Here is a 19,009-nt window from a genome sequence, read left to right as displayed (position 1 = left end):
AGGGCTGGGGCCGAGGGGATCGCAGGGCAGGAGGGGGGTCAGGGCTGGGGCAGGGGGTTGAAGCATGAGAGAGGGTATGGGGTGCAGGCAGTACTGCCTTCGGGAGGCCGGTAGGGTTATCATACGTCCGGATTTTCCCAGACACGTCCGGATTTTTGGTCCTCGAATCCCCGTCTGCGAGGAAATTCCAAAAAGCTGGACATGTCCGGGAAAATAAGGAGGGGTCGTGGGGCTTGGATCCGGGCTGGAGCCGGAGCCGCTGGGGCTGGCGGTGCTCGGCCGTCGGCTGGCACCACTTGGCCTGGGCCGGAGCCAGGCCAGAGACGCTCGGCTTGGGGGACTGTTTCAGGCTTCCCCCGAACATTTGATTTGCGGGAAGCAGGGGAGGGAGAGGAGCAGGGGGCAGAGTTGGGGCGGGGACTTTGGGGAATGGGTGGAGTTGCGGGTAGGGGTAGGGCCAGGGCCCCGTGGAGTGTCCTCTTTTTGTTTTTTTAAAATATGGTAACCCTAGAGGCCGGGGACAGAGGAAGTCCATGCGGTCATGGCTCCCAGGAAGCAGCGGCATGTCCCTCCAGCTCCTAGGTAAAGGGGCTGCCCGAGGGACTCCGTGCGCTGCCCCTGCCTGCAAGCGCCACTCTGAGTGCTACTCCACAGCCGGCCAATGGGAGCTGTGGAGTCAGCGCTCAGGGCTTGGGCAGTGCGCAGAGCCCTTTGGGCTAAGGTGACCAGATGTCCCGATTTTATAGGGACAGTCCTGATTTTTGGGTCTTTTTTTTATATTGGCTCCTATTATCCCCCACCCCCGTCCCAATTTTTCACACTTGCTGTCTGGTCACCCTACCTTGAGCAGCCCCTCCGCCTGGGGTTTGGAGGGACTGCCACCACTTCCTGGGAGCCTTGCGGAGCTGCCGGGGATGGAGCCTGCCTGCCCAGCTGTGGGCGGCCAACCGAATTTTTAATGAGATGCCAGGGTCCCTTTTCAGGGTTTATATAAAATAAAGTTGGTAGTTTTAGTCCAGCTTTTAGGCGTCCACAGCACAAAACCCACCACTCTATATTTGCAACCTTATTGGGAGTCTCAGCAGATGAATCAAGGATTACATAGGCCATAGAGACTGAACTAACATCTTCTGCCTTCAAGCATGGGAAAAAACTTGAACTTTTGCTGTTCCCGTTCTGTGGATAAATAAAAATTAAGGGCTGGCAATTCACAACTCTCAAACTAAGGTTTATTACAAAAAGAAGGAAGGTTAATGAAAGATATGCACATGCAATGTAGGCAGGTAGTACTCTTCAAAAGATAGTTTTTAGGTACAACATACACCTATACTTAAAGATGTATTTTCCACAGTTCTTTTATGGAAAAAATGATTGGATCATCAGATTTCAACTACTTTTTGCATTTGTCAACAATATTAATTATATGCAATGGAAATGATGATAGTGATAAGAAAAGCAAGACTGTTTCATAATGAGAAATCAGGCCAATATTTAAAAATAAAAACAAGCATATTTTTAAAAACATTTATTTAGAAGTCTTAATCGCATCATGCAGGATACAAAAATCATTATTAGAAAACTTGTATAACCATACATTAAAGTAAAATCAAGGTACAATCACAGAAAAAAAAAATACTGGTAATTATATAACTCAAAGCAACTATTTTCTGGTATTGTTTTTATGTTTTAAAATCATTAGATTACAAGTTTCTTGTAGCTGTAATCTGCACAGAAATTGAAGATAAAAATTATTCCTGGTGATAACAGTTCCATCTTTCCCGATTCATCATGTCAAATCTGGCGCACATCAAAAACAATAAAATAATTCTAGAGCAACCATGTGTGATCTGTGCATATCACAAAAATTTCATACCCATTCATGCCAGATATAGGATTTTAAAAGTGCAACACTTTCTGCAAGCATAATTTATTCTGCTTTCAGATTTTAATTTGTTTAATCCAGGGGTGGCCAACCTGAGCCTGAGAAGGAGCCAGAATTTACCAGTGTACATTGCCAAAGAGCCACAGTAATACGTCAGCAGCCCCCCATCAGCTCCTCCCACCCACCGGCAGCCCCACTGATCAGCACCTCCCCCTCCCTCTCCACACCTCCCGATCAGCTGTTTTGTGGCATGCAGGAGGCTCTGGGAGGGAGGGGGAGGAGTGAGGGCACAGCAGGCTGAGGGAAGGGTGTGGGAAGGGGTGGAGTGGGGGCAGGGCCTGTGGAAGAGCCAGGGGTTGAGCAGTGAGCATCCCCCCACCACCTGTAGCTCCAGCCATGGAGTTGGTGCCTATACAAGGAGCCGCTTGTTAACTTCTGAGGAGCCACAGGTTGGCCACCCCTGGTTTAATCAAAAGCCACTTTCTTCTTCTGCTTTTAGTGTGATTTCTTTAATTAAATGAACAATATGGCTCTTACAACTCCAGAATACTAAAATAAGGAACTATTTGAAGATTTGCCTGAAGTCCAGGTTTTATTCAATAATAATTTATTTTTATATAATCGTCAAGGGCTAGAAAGCAGTTTTTAAAAGGGAGAACATTTACAAGGAGCATACATGAAAAAATAGGTCTTTGCCATGTTTGCTACTTAAAAGTTTTTATTTATAATACTGTTTTAGTATGCGTTCTCACAACTTGCCTTTCTTTGTGCTCTACCCTATCATACGGTGAAATTCTAGGCCAGTGTATACTTTGAACAGTCTCACTGGCTGAGGTCAATGGGAGTTTTCATGCAGACTTCAATTGGGCAAAGATTTTACCCATTGATTTCAGCACGTTAGCTTTCGACTAGAATCATATCTATGGCAAGACTGAACTCCATACAACAGAAATTGCTACAGGAACCAGCCAGAGAATCCGTTCAATGCCTCCTGCAGAGAGATTGCAGAAAACTTATGGCAAAGTTAAGTTAGATACTCTTGTCTCCATTCAGTTTTACCTTGTGAGAGAGACCATCTTTGTGAAGCTATTGCTTCTTTGTTGTGCTTTATGTAAATAACTTGACACATACAGTTTATGCAACTGGTAATTTAAATGTACAGAATACTGTAACAATTGAATTATATTAAAATTTAGGAAGAATTTTGGCATTGTTCCATTACACAAAGCTAAAGCGCAGCTCACAATTTGAGTTCATTCTTTGGCTCTGTAGTATTTTAAAATACTAAGACAAGAACTACATGTATTGTAGGCTGGTGTGTTTGGGTTTTTTCATATATATATATATTTTTATAAAATACATATAAGTACAAATTTTAAAAAGCCATCTAGTTACCTATAAATGTCAAATACTGCATATTAAAAATATATGCTATTATACTGTTCTGTTACTAAAATGTTTGCATACCAATGAGCACACACAAACAATTCTGTAAACTGTTTAGTTTGTATTTATGAAGACATCTTCTATATAGAATTTGTAAGAAATTACTATTGAATCAATATACCATACTTAAGTTGACTTGATTACTCATGATAGAACACTATGACACTTTCAATAGCTTTAGTTCTTTTGCTACTATAATGATCAACTAAAAGAAGCAAATAATCTTACTTTCACTTGTGTGTATAAAATCTTTTGATTTTGAGAGTTTGTGTGCACCTCATAGGGAGAATACTTGTGACAGTTATCAATATTGTATATGGCTTTTCAAATTCACTTGCATATGGCTAAATTCACGTATAGGGTTATTGCAATACGCCTTGTGAATGAACTCTTGCACCATTTTATTATAACATGAAGTGGGTGTAGCCTTCTGCTCCTGTAACTATAACATCCATCCATATCCTCATGGCTTCTGGCGTTGGAGCAACCATGTAATATATTCGGTCATGAGTCTTAACACTGAAAGTGAGTAATGGGTTAGGACTCTAAAATAAAAAAGAAGCAGCAAAATCAGTTGTATGACATGAGAGCAGTTTATTGACAGTGAGTAAAATCCTGTACTGGGAGACTCTCAAGGAAAAAGCCAGTTGAGCAATGGCTACTTCACATCTCATCCTGAGTAACTCAGGATTTGCTCAACCCCATTCTGCTACCTCTAGCAGGAAACAGGTGTTGAGAGTATTCAGGCCTAATGCAGATACACTGTATGACTTACTCCTAAACTGAGCAGCAATATGTGAGACCAAATGTTGCTTCATCTCTAAACCACAATTTTCCCTGTGCACCTGCTGCAGCAAGTGATCAAAAGTGATTTTAATTCTTAAAGTCCACTTCTTGAGGATGGGGTGAAACAGCTCACAGTCCTTCCAAAGTGCAGATGCTAGTCAGGGGTACTCCTCACAGGGCTTCAAAATTAAATCAACTCCCATCTTGGGCTAGAAACACAACTACATCCCCTGATTTAGGCCACCTGTAGCTGCAGCTCTAGTAACCTAGGATGAAATCCTGGTCCATTGAAGTCAGTGGCATAATACTCATTGACTTCACTGGAGCCAATATTTCACCCCTAAAACACCATATTCAGGAAGAACCTCTGTGTATGTGCCATCAGACACATTTTCAGCATCTGGGACTGGTGGCAGATACGACAGGCTCCATGTGGTCATCTCTCGCCTGCCGAGTCCTCCCTAAATCCTAATGCTGCCAGATACTCTACCACCATTTCTCTCTTTTCCAGATATGGGTGGTGGTATAGGATAGGGATTTACTGCAGAAGTTACATTTCCCTTGTGCACAGAAGTAAATCTTTAAATGTTCTTTAAGTCTGGGAGTAGGCTCTGTATCTAAGTACTGTTCTCTTTATATAATGAAAACTCCATTAATGTAAAAGAGGACAAATCTAATTGGTCGAATTCCTTGTTTTCAACCTCTGCTGATTTTTAAACATTTATATCAAGGATGAGATCCGACTACTTGGTACCTTTGCAGATGATTGGAAAATCTAAAAAGTCTCTCATCAGACTGGGACTTTTTGAGCGGAGATAGCAGAATGCTGCCCCAATACTTAGAATGGAAGAACCATTTTTCTCTTTCGTGTAAAGTAATAAACACTATCAATCCTTTGATTAAAGTTAATTATTATCCTCATTTTATAGTGAGGGAAAGGTAAGATGAGGGACTTATTTTTGCCCAAAGCCACAAAGGGATTGACAGTGGCACAGCAGGAATTAGAACTCAGGAGTACCTGTCACCCCTGGCCCATTTTGAGACCACATCACTTGCCAGGTGGAGTACATCTCTTCTGTGTCTCAATATCTTGTTTTATACATTGAACTAACAAAATTATGTATGAGAGACAAAAGGTGGGTAAGCTAAAATCTGTTATTGGACCCACTTCTGTTGGTGTCGAAGACAAGCTTTCAAGCTTAAACAGAGCTCTTCTTCAGGTCTGGGAAATTTACTCAACAGTGTCAGAGCTAAATACAAAGTGGAACAGATTGTTTACCATAAATAGTTAACACATCTGTTCCACCTTGTATTTAGCTGAAACGTCAAGTACGTTTTCCAGACCTGAAGAAGAGCTCTGTGTAAGCTCAAAAGCTTGTCTCTCTCACCAACAGAAGTTGGCCCAATGAAAGATAATATCTAACCCACCTGGTCTCTCTTATATCGTGGGACTGACACGGCTACAAGACTGCATACAAAATTAGGTATGCCAGTCATTGCCCTGGCCACTTTATCTACACATTCTATGCGTTTCCATGCCTTGTGTGCATGTAAGGGACTTGGGGTTTGTTTTCTTTTTAGCTCTTTGAGACATGAATTTTATCTTCCTATGTCTGTACAACATCTACCACATTTTGGGTGCTATTATAGAATAATTAATAAAAATAACAAAAATGATAATGTTTACCTTATATGCATTCTTTAGATGATCATAATAGACTTCTTCAATGGCTTGGAAATATATTACTCCTTTTAATTTAGTTTCATGCTTGTCTGCAAATGAGAGAGAAACTGGGCTTTGAAAATTGAAACAAACATAAGCGTTGAAGGGTTAATTGAATTTGCATGTTCACTCCTGTATTAATCAAAGACTGCACGCTAGCACTTTCGTTTGCAAAATACCCCATGGAATCTTCAGCCTGCCTTTTCAATTGGGTAGCATATTTACAGTAGGTAAAATTGCACGCAAAGTTAAATACAGAATTCACCTTAATTTTTTTTATTAGATCATTGTTGCTAAAACATTACAACAAACTGGCACGCTAGCAGTGACGTTTTCCCCCCAAAGCTGCTCTGAAGACCAAATCTAGCAGACAATTTAATACTTAGTTTTACTTCAAAACAACATTGCGTGAGGACTTTTTCTATTTAAAAAAAAATAGTTTTCCTGTTTACGGTAAACTCTCAGAAGTTTCAAATTAAATTTTACTTGTTACTCAACAATGGTGCAAGCGGGTCCTTTACAAATTTATAACACTACTGTAGCAATGATGGTATTAAGAGACCAAGGAGAAGTTGAATCAGGGATGGCTTTAATTAGGAGACATTAAAGAGAAAAAGATTACGGACTGGATTTTCTGCACAGCCTCCAACTGGCCTCTTGTTTGGGATTGATTCTTGTCATTTATGCAGCCATGTTCACCATCTAAGTTCCATTTCCTGTGCCTGCAGTTTCTACTTGCAAAGAGGGTAGGCTGCTTTCATTTCCCCTGCCCCTCCAAAGTCTGGCCCTATATGCGCATTTCACTTTAGACGTGAGTAACCATTCTTACAGTTTTGGAAGAAATATTCATGACAAAATGTTAATCTGATGATGTAATGTTCAGTGCTTAGACAATGCTTAGTCTTTGTACCAAGAAAGTTCTATATAATTTTCAGGTCAAGAACTAACTACATTTTAGTCTTTTTGCTATATTACAGGCTTCGGGGGTCAATTCTCTTTCTGCTCAGTACACCTGCAATCCTAAGGACACTATACCTGTATGTTCAGTTACAGGCCATGAGCTCTACATTTATAGCATCAATACTTATCTTGGAAATTTGCTGTATTGTTAAAGTCACATTGACAGTTTCTAATGCATACCAACAGCTACATTTGTACTCAGCTGGTATCAGGTTTTCATTTAATTTTGTTTGTTGGCTTGAGTCCTCGAGACATTATGAAATGTTTTCTTTGATAATTGACACTACATTAGAGCAGCTGTGCTGAACTCGAAACTGAAACTGGTAACTATTAAAGTAACTATCTTTTAAAAATCAGTACCAGATGGGAGCACTATACTATTTGTTAAATGCCTTGCTAATAAATAAACCAGATGTTCAAAACAGTAAAAGTGAATGTTTCTGTTTAAGTTTTACCATAACTAATATTGCAAACTATTCTGAAATATTATGGACATTTATTGACTATAAGTATAAATTTTCCAAAAACATAAAATGGGTAATTTGTAATATATTCCTCTACCACCAATATTCAGCTCCATTCTGCCTGCTGCTAATGTAATGCCACATGAGGAAATGGAACTGTTCAGTTTTTATAGCAGAAAACTGTTACCAAGCAAAGGAACACATATCACCTAGAGTAAGCCTGATTTCTTTTACCAATGGAAGTTAAAGCACTACAAAATATATTTCTGGGTCCATCCCAACTTTCACATTCAAACAACAAGCCACAAAAATGTACAGTAGCACTGCAGATTTTTTGTATTTGCATCCGTTTGTATATTTCCAGTATTTTTATTTAAAACTAGTCTATGTAATAAAGCAATTTAAAGCCTGTGATTTTATCTTCAAAGATGGTATTAATCTAGATGTAGCTGTTTCTGAAATTTATTTATTGGATTTTCTTAGTCTTGAAATGACAGAAGTTTGATTGGTCTGTGTTTTAACTGCCTTTAGGAGTATGACAATTAAAACCAAGAATCTAGTTCGCATTTATCATTAAATTATGATGATGATCTTCATCATCTCCAGACCACAAGGAACAATGTTAAAATATGTTGAGATGTTAAGTTAAAGAAAGTGTGTTATAAAGACAAGTAATTAATCTGATTTTTTTTTTTAAATAAGTTAAGACGAATCAAGTTCTTCTGTGAAGCCTACCAGAAATCAGGCCAGCAGTGAGGACTAGGCTATACCAAAGTCAATTATAACTGATTTTATTTAATAATTAAATAACACAAAAACAGCTGTACAGTAGGAACCTGTAGGTGATCTTATTGTTGTTACCCTCCTCTGCCCTCTTCCCTCCCTTTGTCTGTTACACTCATTTGTGTCTCATCTCAGACTGCAAACTCTTCAGAACAGGAGAAAGGAAAGAGAGATAGTGTGAGTCTGAGTGGGTGGTATATGTGTGTACATGTAAATAAAACACCCAGCATAATGGAGCCCCTTTCTGACTGAGGACTTGAAAAAGCCTCCACAACACCAACAATCACTGTTGCACATTGGACTGAGTAACCATGATCATATCAGCTCCTTGTTCTACAATGATTCCCTATCCAAAGCAATTAACTTTGTTTGTCCCTGCTGGTTTTGAAGACCCATAAAAATTGTGTAAATGACACTTAATGTAACAATAGGGCCTATGTGACAAATGTTGGGATGGGTGCACATAAGAATGGTACTGCCACAGAAGGACTCAATCCTGGCTGAAGAAACACAACCTACCTGCATAATAAGAAAATGTTCTCTTGCTTCTATCAAAAACAAACCACCGTTTTTTCCATGTTTTAATTTTCCCTCCCATTTTAATCAGAAAGCCTCGACAGGTCTTCTCTGTGAGTGAGATGTGGTAACAGGTCTCTATGTTGTGACCAGCTGTTTCGATGTGACCTCGTAGGTCGAAGTCTTCCTTTCTGATCGGCAAGTAGCGAGTCAAGGGGCGGGCCTAAAAACAGAGCAAAAAGATACTCCATAAATCTTTCATCTTTTTTCTTTCTATATGTGGTAAGCAGATAAAAAGTACAAGTAGCACCCATGTTCAAACTACGAAGGTAGCAAAGATTAAATGTGTGAGTTGCAGCCTTGGATTTTCTTAAGAGAACAGACAAATTTTTGCAATATGTACCTATGTCAACTGTTGAATACTGGCATTTAAAAAAAAAAAGGGGGTATTTTCAGCACAGAACATTGGTTTCTTAAAATCATCCATTAAGTAACAGATTTCAAATCACAGAAGAGTTTTTTTGGGGGAGCGGGGGGGCGGGGAGGGGTTAAAGCACAGATCAAAATATCTGTGGCAGCTTTGGGAAAAGAAGAACTCTGGTTGTGTGACCTTGGACAAGTCACTTAACTGCTCTGTGCCTCAGTTTCTCTATCTATGCAATGGAGTGGTATATAACTAACTCGTTAATGGTTTTCAAGTGCTTTGAGACACTTAGTATCACTGCAGCCTTCGACATACAGTGGTGGCCTTTTGTATTGTGTATATTTGGCACCCTCTGAAATTGTACATCACTATACTGAACAAGCTTCAGGTAGCTTTGGTTTCTGCAGAACATACTGCTCCTTCCACTGTTTTTGGTGTTTAAAGGTCAGGACGCATTTAAAAGAAAAACCCAGAATCCTGAAATTGGGTCTTTCTGGGTAACCAAAAGAAAAACTCGTAATTGAAAAAAATATATATATATATAGTGCTCATGAAAAATGAGTTATATCATCATGTCAATCCAATTCCATGGTGTCTCTGCTTTGGGATCCATTCACCAAATATGAACTATTGTTTCTTTCATATAATGTTGGCAAAATAAATATTTATCACTCAGTTGGTTTGAAGAGGCTGTGTATAGGAGGGAATGGGGGGAAATAAAATCTTCTTTTCAACAAAATATTCGGAAGAGGACAACTCACAATCCAAAAATGTCCCACATATAAAAGTCACCATGTACTTTCACAAAGTTACTGCTCTCAGAAATGTCCATTACTCAGCATAGTTGTGACACAGACTGCACAGTTCTGCCATGAGTGGATTCAGTGACAAACCTTATAGGATTAATACAGTACATTTACAATGCCAATATAACTGGGAAGAGATATTTAAATCTAAATCAATAAATATGTAGGTTACTAAAAAGACACCTATCCAAGGCCCCTAACAGACCATTGACAAAAATCTTAGAAGTATTAAAATAATCAATTTAACAGGCACTCAAGCAACCAGCCATCTACAGAAACTCCTTCCCTTCATCATTGTGAGAAGCTTGCTATATAGCTGTTTCAGTGTGTACATGGTAGATTGTCAACACACCTGTGCTCTTTGTTTCTCACGTATCTTGACTTCCTTTTCAATTAATTTTTGCCGCTGGCTAGTTTCTTCTTGTAATCTTTTTTCTAGTTGCTCTCTGCGACGCTTTTCTTCTTCCAGGGCTCGTTTTTTGGCTTCCATTTCCCGTTCCTATATACCACAGTGCACACAGAGTTTCAACTATAGGCTATGTAAAACTACACCTGATAAACATTAAAAGTAACTTGATCCCACCCAGAGCTCCTACAAGCCCCTTTATACCTCTCAGGGAGCCAAGAACATATGCAAGGTGGATTGGGAACAGGGATCAGAATCACATTTGAACAAGGTTGTCACAAGCATGGTTTCTCTAATAAACCTGGATAGGTTTGGGGGACTTTGTCTGGGAACCATATCACATCAGAAGACCTAGAATGCTGCAAATAGTGAAGTATCATTGGTTCATTATACAGAGTATGATCTAAGGCAACAGTGAAGTTTATAAGAGGAACCACTGTCTATTACCTGGAGCAATGGAGAACAGAAAACATGGTAGTCTACCACACCAGTTAGCTACAAAACAGTTCTCACAATAAAATAAATAAATACAATCCATGTCCACGTTATGTCATGGTAAGTGCACTAAGACTATGGTAGCAGTAATGGTGTTTAAACACCGCTAGCAGGTTCCGATCCCAGAGTGAGCAGGGCCATATTAAACAGAAAGCTAGAAGACAATATATCTTTATACAAAAGTACTGAGTTACATTAAAGCTGCATCTACACAATATAATCTCGTCATTCCCCCCTACAAATTGAGGTGTAAACAGTCGTCCCCCAACTTGGACAGGGTCTACTTGAGTTCGGTATAGCCAATCCTAGCTTTATCAGGGATTGACCTTCTGTGCTGTCTAGTCTGTTAATTTGACTGATTCTGAGGGAAACTCATTGTTAAAGCATTAATATTTTTTTGTAAGAGGGTCAAAATATATGCCTGAATGCAGAACAACCTAGCCACTGTAATATGAAATGAAATGCTACTTCTTATCAAACATTTTGCTGACTGGGATTTAAGTGTATTTGTTAACATTAGGAGACTGAAATAGGACTGTAAATCTTTTGTGTCTTATTTAAATGCAAGCAAATATAACTAACATTCAGTAATGTCAATTCTAAAGTGCAGTATTATTTTGTTTCATAGCTAAAGCAGGTTTTGTTTTCAAGTTACCTGTTCTTCACTCATGAGTCACTTTAAAATTTGAAAATAGGGCTGATTTTATTTTAAACCATCTAAAATCATTACCTGAAGTCCAGTAATAGGGACTGGTCTATATATACTAGTAGACTAGTGCCGTGCCATTTGAGAGACTTCGGTTCAGTTACAGGGGCTGGACTCTTGCCTCCTGGACTAGTAGACTTTAAGCAGTCCCATAAAGATGGGGGTGGTAAGCAAGTACTACTCATAAGCCATCCCTTTAGCAGATGAAGGAGCAATGTTGATTAGCTCTGAAAGGATTTCTGTCCACTTCAGCCACAGAAATGGTAGCTGTTGCACAGAGTATCAGGAATGGCAGGATTCCAGTGGGACAAAGTTGGGAGAAGTGGAAAACGAGTACTTCAGGGCTGTGTTCAGCAATTGCAATTTAAGAAAATGGCCAAATGAAATTTGTATTGTCTTAACAAAGTATCTATTAACCTCTGTCAAAGAAATCTTTAGATTACCCTGAATTCAAGCAGTCGTGTCTTTTCAGCATGAGCTTGTTTCAGAAGTCTCTCCATCTCTTCTATTCTGGCAACATTTGAAGTGCTGGCACTGTATACAAAAAAAAACATTACCTACGAGAATAGTTGAAGACTGAAGCCATATTTTACAAACTAACTCTGGATAATTTAATAATAGAGTTGATAAAAATTCAGGTCCAATTTAGTACAGCTAGCGCCAAGTACAAATAGTGTATTAAGTATAATATACTCTCAATAAATATAGTCTCTCATCCAGAATTGTCCAAAAATGCAGACCTGAGAGTCTATAGAGTTTGTGGATTCACTGTGGTTTGCCATCCCTATAACATGTGGGTCTAAAGAGGCCACTTAGCCCAAAACATAGCACTCATTTACTGATCCCCTGCACTGACACCAGTAACCATCTAATTGTAAAACTGAAGTCCCTCTGGCCATGAACTGAGTGTCTATCTTCTGTATCACTTAACTTGTCATCAGAAATTACCAAATTAAAATAAAGAGCAGGTAGTAGGGAATATCAATAAAATGCACTGAATGACAGGACACACAATCCCATATTCGGAAAGGCTCACATCTCAGTACTGAAGATAGGAGAGAAAGACTGAAGGCTCTATTGTAATCGAGTCCTAGCAGGTCTAGTTTAATTGTATGCCTAACTGGTGGAAAGTGGGTAAAGGTTCATGAATTTCCACAATGCCCAGTTATTTAAGAAAGAATGTAAAGAAGAGACAAAAAGGCTGAATTAATTTTAGCAGAGAGGGTCTACTGATAACACAGTCGTGGGGTGGTAAGAGAAGGAGTAGGGTACCGGAAAGGAATGCACCAAAATTGGTGCTTTGGAAATTAGGCCTACATGGTGAACAAAATAGTAAGAGGATGACTATTCCACCCATCACCCCTTTTGGGGACCCTACAAAAGTGATTTAGGTGCAGCGGAAGGATTTCTTATTGTGACACATAGACCTTGGCAAAAAGTAGGGACACCTGACCGCTGCACCAACAACAAAATGGTGCTAGACTCTGGTGCAGCACAATACAACATAACTATCCTTCTTGCCCTGTAAAGGTTTCCTTGCTCAGTCTCTGCAGTAGACAAATGCTTGGACTACACTTTAAACTCACTATGGGAGTGCACTGTTGCACATTGGACTGAGTAACCATGATCATATCAGCTCCCTGTTCTACAATGATTCCCTATCCAAGGCAATTAACTTAGTTCGTCCCTGCTGGTTTTGAAGACCCTTAAAAATGTAAGCCTTATTAGAGGACTTTTTAGAACTTATTTTAAAGCCCAACCCAGACCTGAACCTGAGCCAAGCACAGCCAACTTGAACATGACCTGAGTGTCGGGTTGTTTTCAGAACTGACCTGTCCCAAACCTGACACTTCCCCCCAAACCTTGGGGCTTGGCCTGATGGAGGCTACCCACTCCGCATGGCCCATGCCTGGGATCCTTCTCCAGCCACCATTGACCCTTGAGGTTGGTGCGTCATCAGCCGCTGTCTTGCTGTGCTGTGTATGCTGCCAAGTGAGAGGCACTGCAATTCACCAGCACATTCACTCCGTAGCATATACTGAGTGCAGCGAGATGGTGGCAGTCAGCAGGAGTGGGGCATGCAGCTACCGCCATGCCAATCCCATGGGCAAGAGGAGGTAATCAAAGATGACCCGATCCTCCTGAGTTCAGATCGGGTTATTTTCAGGTCCGACCCGACCCAACCCAATCCCAGCACATGTAGTTGGGTCCTGTCAGGTTCAGATAAGGTTGTAAAGCTCAAGGCTCTACCCTCTGATACTTCAACCAGGAAAACTGAAGTTACTAATGGTTCCTGGGATCTCTTATTTGTATAGGCTAAAGAATGACCTTTCAAAATTTATACTTCAGTTGTATTTTGAGCACTGTGGGACTTCAGATACTCCCAGCAATTAACCTCTCTCCTTATCCCCAAACTATTTCTTTTGTATGTTTTATGTTGTATGTGAGTTAGTAAACAGCAATGTTGAATTTCCCCCTAGATCTGGGACATGGCTAGAAATCATTTTAAAATACTCCCTGAGACCTCTGTAATTCAATATTCCCAATGGTCCTGGAATCTGTCTCAGAAGAGGAAGAAATCTGTTATCTATGAACAATCAACAAAAATAAACAAATACCCACCCAAACTAACTTTATCTAGTGAAAAATCATTTGATCCATAAAAGTACTGTGTGCATTTGTGTGTGAGTGTTTGTGTATCAATAACAGTTAGAAATTAGGCTGAGATTCCCAAAAGAACCTGAATCCCAGTGAAATTCAACAGGTGCTAGGCACCTAACTCTGTTAGGCATCTTTGAAAATTCCAGCTTTAAGCTTCTATTTGCAAGCTGGTCTGGGGGTAGCCTATGTGTATGATGCCTCTATTAAAGAGAATTACAGTGCAATAAGTCAATCATAGCAAAGAGACAGATTCAGATACCATTACTAAGCTGAATTGTATTGTACTGTACAAACAGCATCATTGAGGCGCTGCTCAGCCTGAGTAAGGAGATCAGAATCTGGCCCATCTGTGAACAGCCATTGCTTCCCTACATCAATATACATTAGACAGAAAAGTTTAAAATTATATTTGCCACTTAGTGTAACAACACATAATGAAAACTCAGTTGTTACTGGATCAACATCTCCTGCATTGAAAACACAACCTCTGTTAGGCCTTTACATCTCTATTACAATTTGTTGCTATAAACAAAACAAGATGACTGCAGCAAATATTGATCCTGGATATCTATTTCCAATAACTCACCAACTTCTCCATTACATTTAAGTTGGTAAATACAATACAGATAAAAGGGAACTATTCCTCAAACTGCTCCATAACATTAGTAAAAATTCCCATAGCACTGCCACAATAAAAGAGAAGCACAATGGGCTGATACTCAAGGAAACAGATGCTAAAGAAAACACAATATGGCAGCCAAAAAGCTTTCCTCATGTTCAGAAGAAGTTCTAATTCTGTGACAATGTTCTATTTCATTGACAGGATTCCCATGCTTTCCCAAACTACCCAAACGGGGATTTGGCAGAAATCAAAGTGCTATCATGACAATGGGATAGTCAGAGAAGAAAGGGTTGTCAACGTACTCTTTTCAGACCCCAGCTTCTGTGCATTTTTGTTTTTAAATAAATACAGGACATTACTTTTATCTTTAGTGGTAAAATTGATAAGATCCTAAAATAAGAGAAGCATAGCCTAGAGATCAGGGCCCATGGTTGGGAACCAAGAACTCTTTTTAAATTCTGATTTGGAGACGGGAGACTATATTGCTAGCATTATTGGCAAGAGATCCAAAAAGTTCAGCAGTCCAAGCCCCTAATGAGGTAACATCTTAGATACAGACAGAGAGTAAACTTAGTTGCTGGATCATGGACTTGACAATGAATATCCTACATCAGAAGTCTACAGTTATCAGACAAGCAGTTTTATGCTAAATCCACTAAAACATGCAGAAAGTCAACTCCTCCATAGGTTTAATCCCAGCTGTGACACTGATTCCCTGTGTGATCTTAAATGAGTAATTACTTAACCTCTCCATACTTTAATTTCCCATCTGCAAAACTCAGGGATGAGATGAGAATTAGTTAAATTGATTTGAAGATGAAAAACAGTATCCAAATGCTAAATAATATTTCTGTCCAATTCTTGCAGATTTTCTTATCCAGTTAGTAAAAGCTTCTATCTTCTCTTTCTCACTTTAAAGAGAAGTAATATGTTTTCATTGCCCTAGGGATATACAGCTTCAATGTTTACAACTTGTTCTAACAGTTTCCATTCAGAAAAAAATATGAGAAGTTAACATTTACCTGGAAATATTATCAGGGGAGCACGCAGATATGCTGGTCTCCATGCTGTCAGAACTGTCTAAGCTTAATGTATCAAATGCATAGTCCTTGTAGCTATGATCAGGATAATGGAAACTATTCAGATACACGTTAGATTCAGATGCAGTTCTGCTGTAGAATTCAGGAGATTTCTGCCTTTGTTCTTCACATATGTGTTGATGATTATACCCTACAGAGTGCAATCAAAGAAAAGAAAAGTAAGCTTACCTAATTTTTAGAGGTAAAATTCTCTGAACTAAAAATTAAATGTTTGTAAATAGCTGCAGAAGCATTTTGAACACCATCTCAATCTAAAATTGCACTGTGACCAAAGTAGTAGTGTTCTAAAGAATTTAATAGAATAATCATAAACATACAGAAGATTTATGAAAACTGGATTTGCTTGTGACTGACACCAAGGAATTCACTTTCATCACTTGTGGGATTAGTTTATTGGCTAAATTTCATCAACGCTCAAACAATTTTTTTTAATATTTATTTTTTGTGTGTGAATTACGGAAACAAAGGTGCAAAACCTAGGCCAAAAACTTAAAACTAAGGTGTGACAGATATTGCAACCCCATAAAGAACCTTTGGGGTCTATTGTATTAAATTTATGAATAGTTATATATGTACTACTCCATGGAAGACGGTTACCATAGCTCCTCCAAGAACTAAAAAGAGTGGTGAGTGAGAAGGTGGGCTGCTGAGACTGTAAACAGCTCCAGAGAGGTACCAGCCTCTGGGGTGGTTTGCATATACTGATTCAAGCTGGGTTTTCCAGAGATTCAAACAAAGAAAGGGCTTGTGGCATTAAAAGTAGAGTTTAAACAGATTTGTGTCTTTCTTTTGATTCAGCAAATAGGCAGGAGGGGACAGAGGACACCTCCAACCCTTGCTGAAGGGTTTGAAAGACTTTGGCCTACTAGGGCCCCAGAGGATTGATGGCAATTTCTGGTACATTCAATAAGTGGGTAGATCTGTTTAGTTTTTTTATTATGGTGTCTCTGTAATGCTTTTATCTTAAGAATAAATGTGCTTGCATACAAAGAGCTGTGCAGTAACTTGTAACTGCTGGCAATATACAGTTCATAGCCCTCGGAGAGAAAGCAACGCACTGGTGCTGGCCTTAGGCAGATGGGCTTGCTGGGGTATCACCAGGTATGACGGGGCTGTGAAACCTTACAACTGCCAGTCAGAAGGGAGTGAGACATAGGTCCCCACCCCGACACTGGTGACAGATAGAGGCCTGAGAACTGACTTGGCATTCCTGGAGTGAATCACGGGGTTGGGTGGGGTGGGGTGAGGTGGGGTGGATTTAGGGTTGCCAATTTTGGTTGGATGTATTCCTGGAGGTTTCATCACAACATAATGTTTAATTAAAGATTAATCTTTAATTCCTGGAGACTTCAGGACAATCGTGGAGGGTTGGCAACCCTCAGGGCTATAAGCACAGTTACCCGGAAACTGTGACACAGAGTAGCTAAAGTTAGGAATCTAAATCACCACCTAATTAAAATGCCCTGATTTTCAGGTGTGCCAAATACCTGCAGCTCCCACTAAAGTCAAATTTTGTTTTGGTCTTAATGGCAACTGCAGATCAGGCCTTTAGTTTATATGCTGAAAATAAAGAGCATATCCTTTAACTAATCCTGATTTACGTTACTAAGGTATCTCCCTAAAACTTACTTGTACTACTTGAGATTCCCCTTACAAGATTGAAACAGAGACTTTTGTAGCCCAATAGCCTCATGAAATACTTCTTTTTGTGTGAATGTTTTTTTTCTGTTTTAAATACCACTACAAAATCACAAGTAGTTCCTGCTTCCTGTGAGCATCCATCAAGCATGTACAGATGGTAAGCACGCAAATAAAAATCTTAGTTCTTGCCCCATGTAAGCAAACCATTTGTAATGCTTATTTAAAAAAAAAAAAAGTCAGGTTACATGATCATGATTGTGTAAATCACATGGGTGGATTGGAATTACTCAGTTAAAGCATTTGCCTTCTTGGACGCAGACATTTAGTCTGTTTTAGTTTTAACCAAATAATTTTGAAAACTTTTGTAAATAAAGCTGCAGTATTTATACAGAGTGCAAGAGATCATGTTCATGCGATCTAGGGGCTTGTCTACATTATATGGCAATGCACTCTATAGGGGTGTGAATTCTAAAGTGCAGCAATGTGTTGCACACTAACTGGCCCATGGAGACCCAGCTGGCATGAACTAAAAGTACCCTACTGCACATTAAGATAACACTTCATTACTACATTTAACAGAAACTAGGGAACTTTAATGCATACCAGGAAGATCTTCACAGAGCAGTTAAGTGTGCAGCATGTTGGTGTGCTTTAGAATTCTAATGCACGTAGCCGCACCACATAGATAAGCCTTTGATTCATAAGAAGGAGGTGTAAAGGAGGCTGCCAGTTCGGTGCATAAAGATATTCTATAAAATCCCTTTTAATGCTTGTATTAAAGTATTATATTGTCCACATTGGGTCACAGATCACATTCTGTTTGAAACAATGAAAGACCTGCTTGCACTTTGATTCTTAAATACTTCAGACTACATTGTGCATAAACCTGTGATAAAATATGAACATGCGTTAGACCAGGAGATGAACCAATTGGAAGATACTAAAAATTTCTCCTGAATCAAGAAACAATCTACTGATTCACATGTATTAATCCAGATAACAATTTTTCTGGGGATTTTGCCACATCATATTTTATACATTTTTTATTAGTCACCATTAATGATTTGAGAAATACGAATTGGGAATATTTTCCACAGTAATTTTTAGTAACAGGCCTTCTTCCTCTGGTATTGTACCTGCACGTGAGTTGGTTTGGTTCTAGGATGGTTTCTCTGGCATGACAGTTAGCAGAATTCCATTTTAGAGAGCAAACTATTGTCACTGGAGCTTCATCCAAAAAAAGCTACAGTATTCTCAAAAATGTATATGAATAGTGCATAGCTCACACCAAATCATAAATGCCATTACTTTATTAAGGAAAGCATGCAATCCACACATCTCCAAGACAACATACATTATTTCCCCATTCCAGTCAGCTACTGAATGTTTTCCTGTATACAATTAAAGCTGATTTCCAAGATGCCAATAGCATTGTACTTGTCATTCAAGAAGAGATTAAATTTCATTGGAAGTTCAACTGAACTAGTTAGTGGAGAAAAATTGACACACACATACTTCAGCTTTGATGGATAATAATAAACACCATGTAACGCAGTTTCTATAACATGTTACAGATTTGTATGTGTAG

The 19,009-nt window shown here is 39.2% G+C and overlaps 1 protein-coding gene across 49 annotated transcripts in view; it reads right to left on the bottom strand.

Moving 5' to 3' along the window:
• Positions 1–1,510: 1,510 nt before the first annotated feature.
• Positions 1,511–19,009, bottom strand: part of PHLDB2 (pleckstrin homology like domain family B member 2) — a 169,898-nt gene continuing 152,399 nt past the window's right edge. For 48 of the 49 annotated variants that reach the window (XM_065588426.1, XM_065588475.1, XM_065588483.1 and 45 more), the window contains 6 exons: positions 15,703–15,910; positions 11,841–11,931; positions 10,143–10,289; positions 8,564–8,783; positions 5,802–5,887; positions 1,511–3,873 (listed from right to left, as the gene is read on the bottom strand). In XM_065588426.1, coding sequence (XP_065444498.1) covers positions 3,733–3,873; positions 5,802–5,887; positions 8,564–8,783; positions 10,143–10,289; positions 11,841–11,931; positions 15,703–15,910 — 893 coding nt within the window. In that variant the 3' untranslated portion in view covers positions 1,511–3,732. Of the gene's footprint in view, positions 3,874–5,801; positions 5,888–8,563; positions 8,784–10,142; positions 10,290–11,840; positions 11,932–15,702; positions 15,911–19,009 lie in introns of those variants that run through there. The other variant, XR_010599682.1, reaches the window with a different exon arrangement.

Source organism: Chrysemys picta, chromosome 1 (assembly GCF_011386835.1).
Source record: "Chrysemys picta bellii isolate R12L10 chromosome 1, ASM1138683v2, whole genome shotgun sequence".
NCBI lineage: Eukaryota > Metazoa > Chordata > Testudines > Emydidae > Chrysemys > Chrysemys picta.
This window is presented reverse-complemented; position numbering and strand designations above follow the sequence as displayed.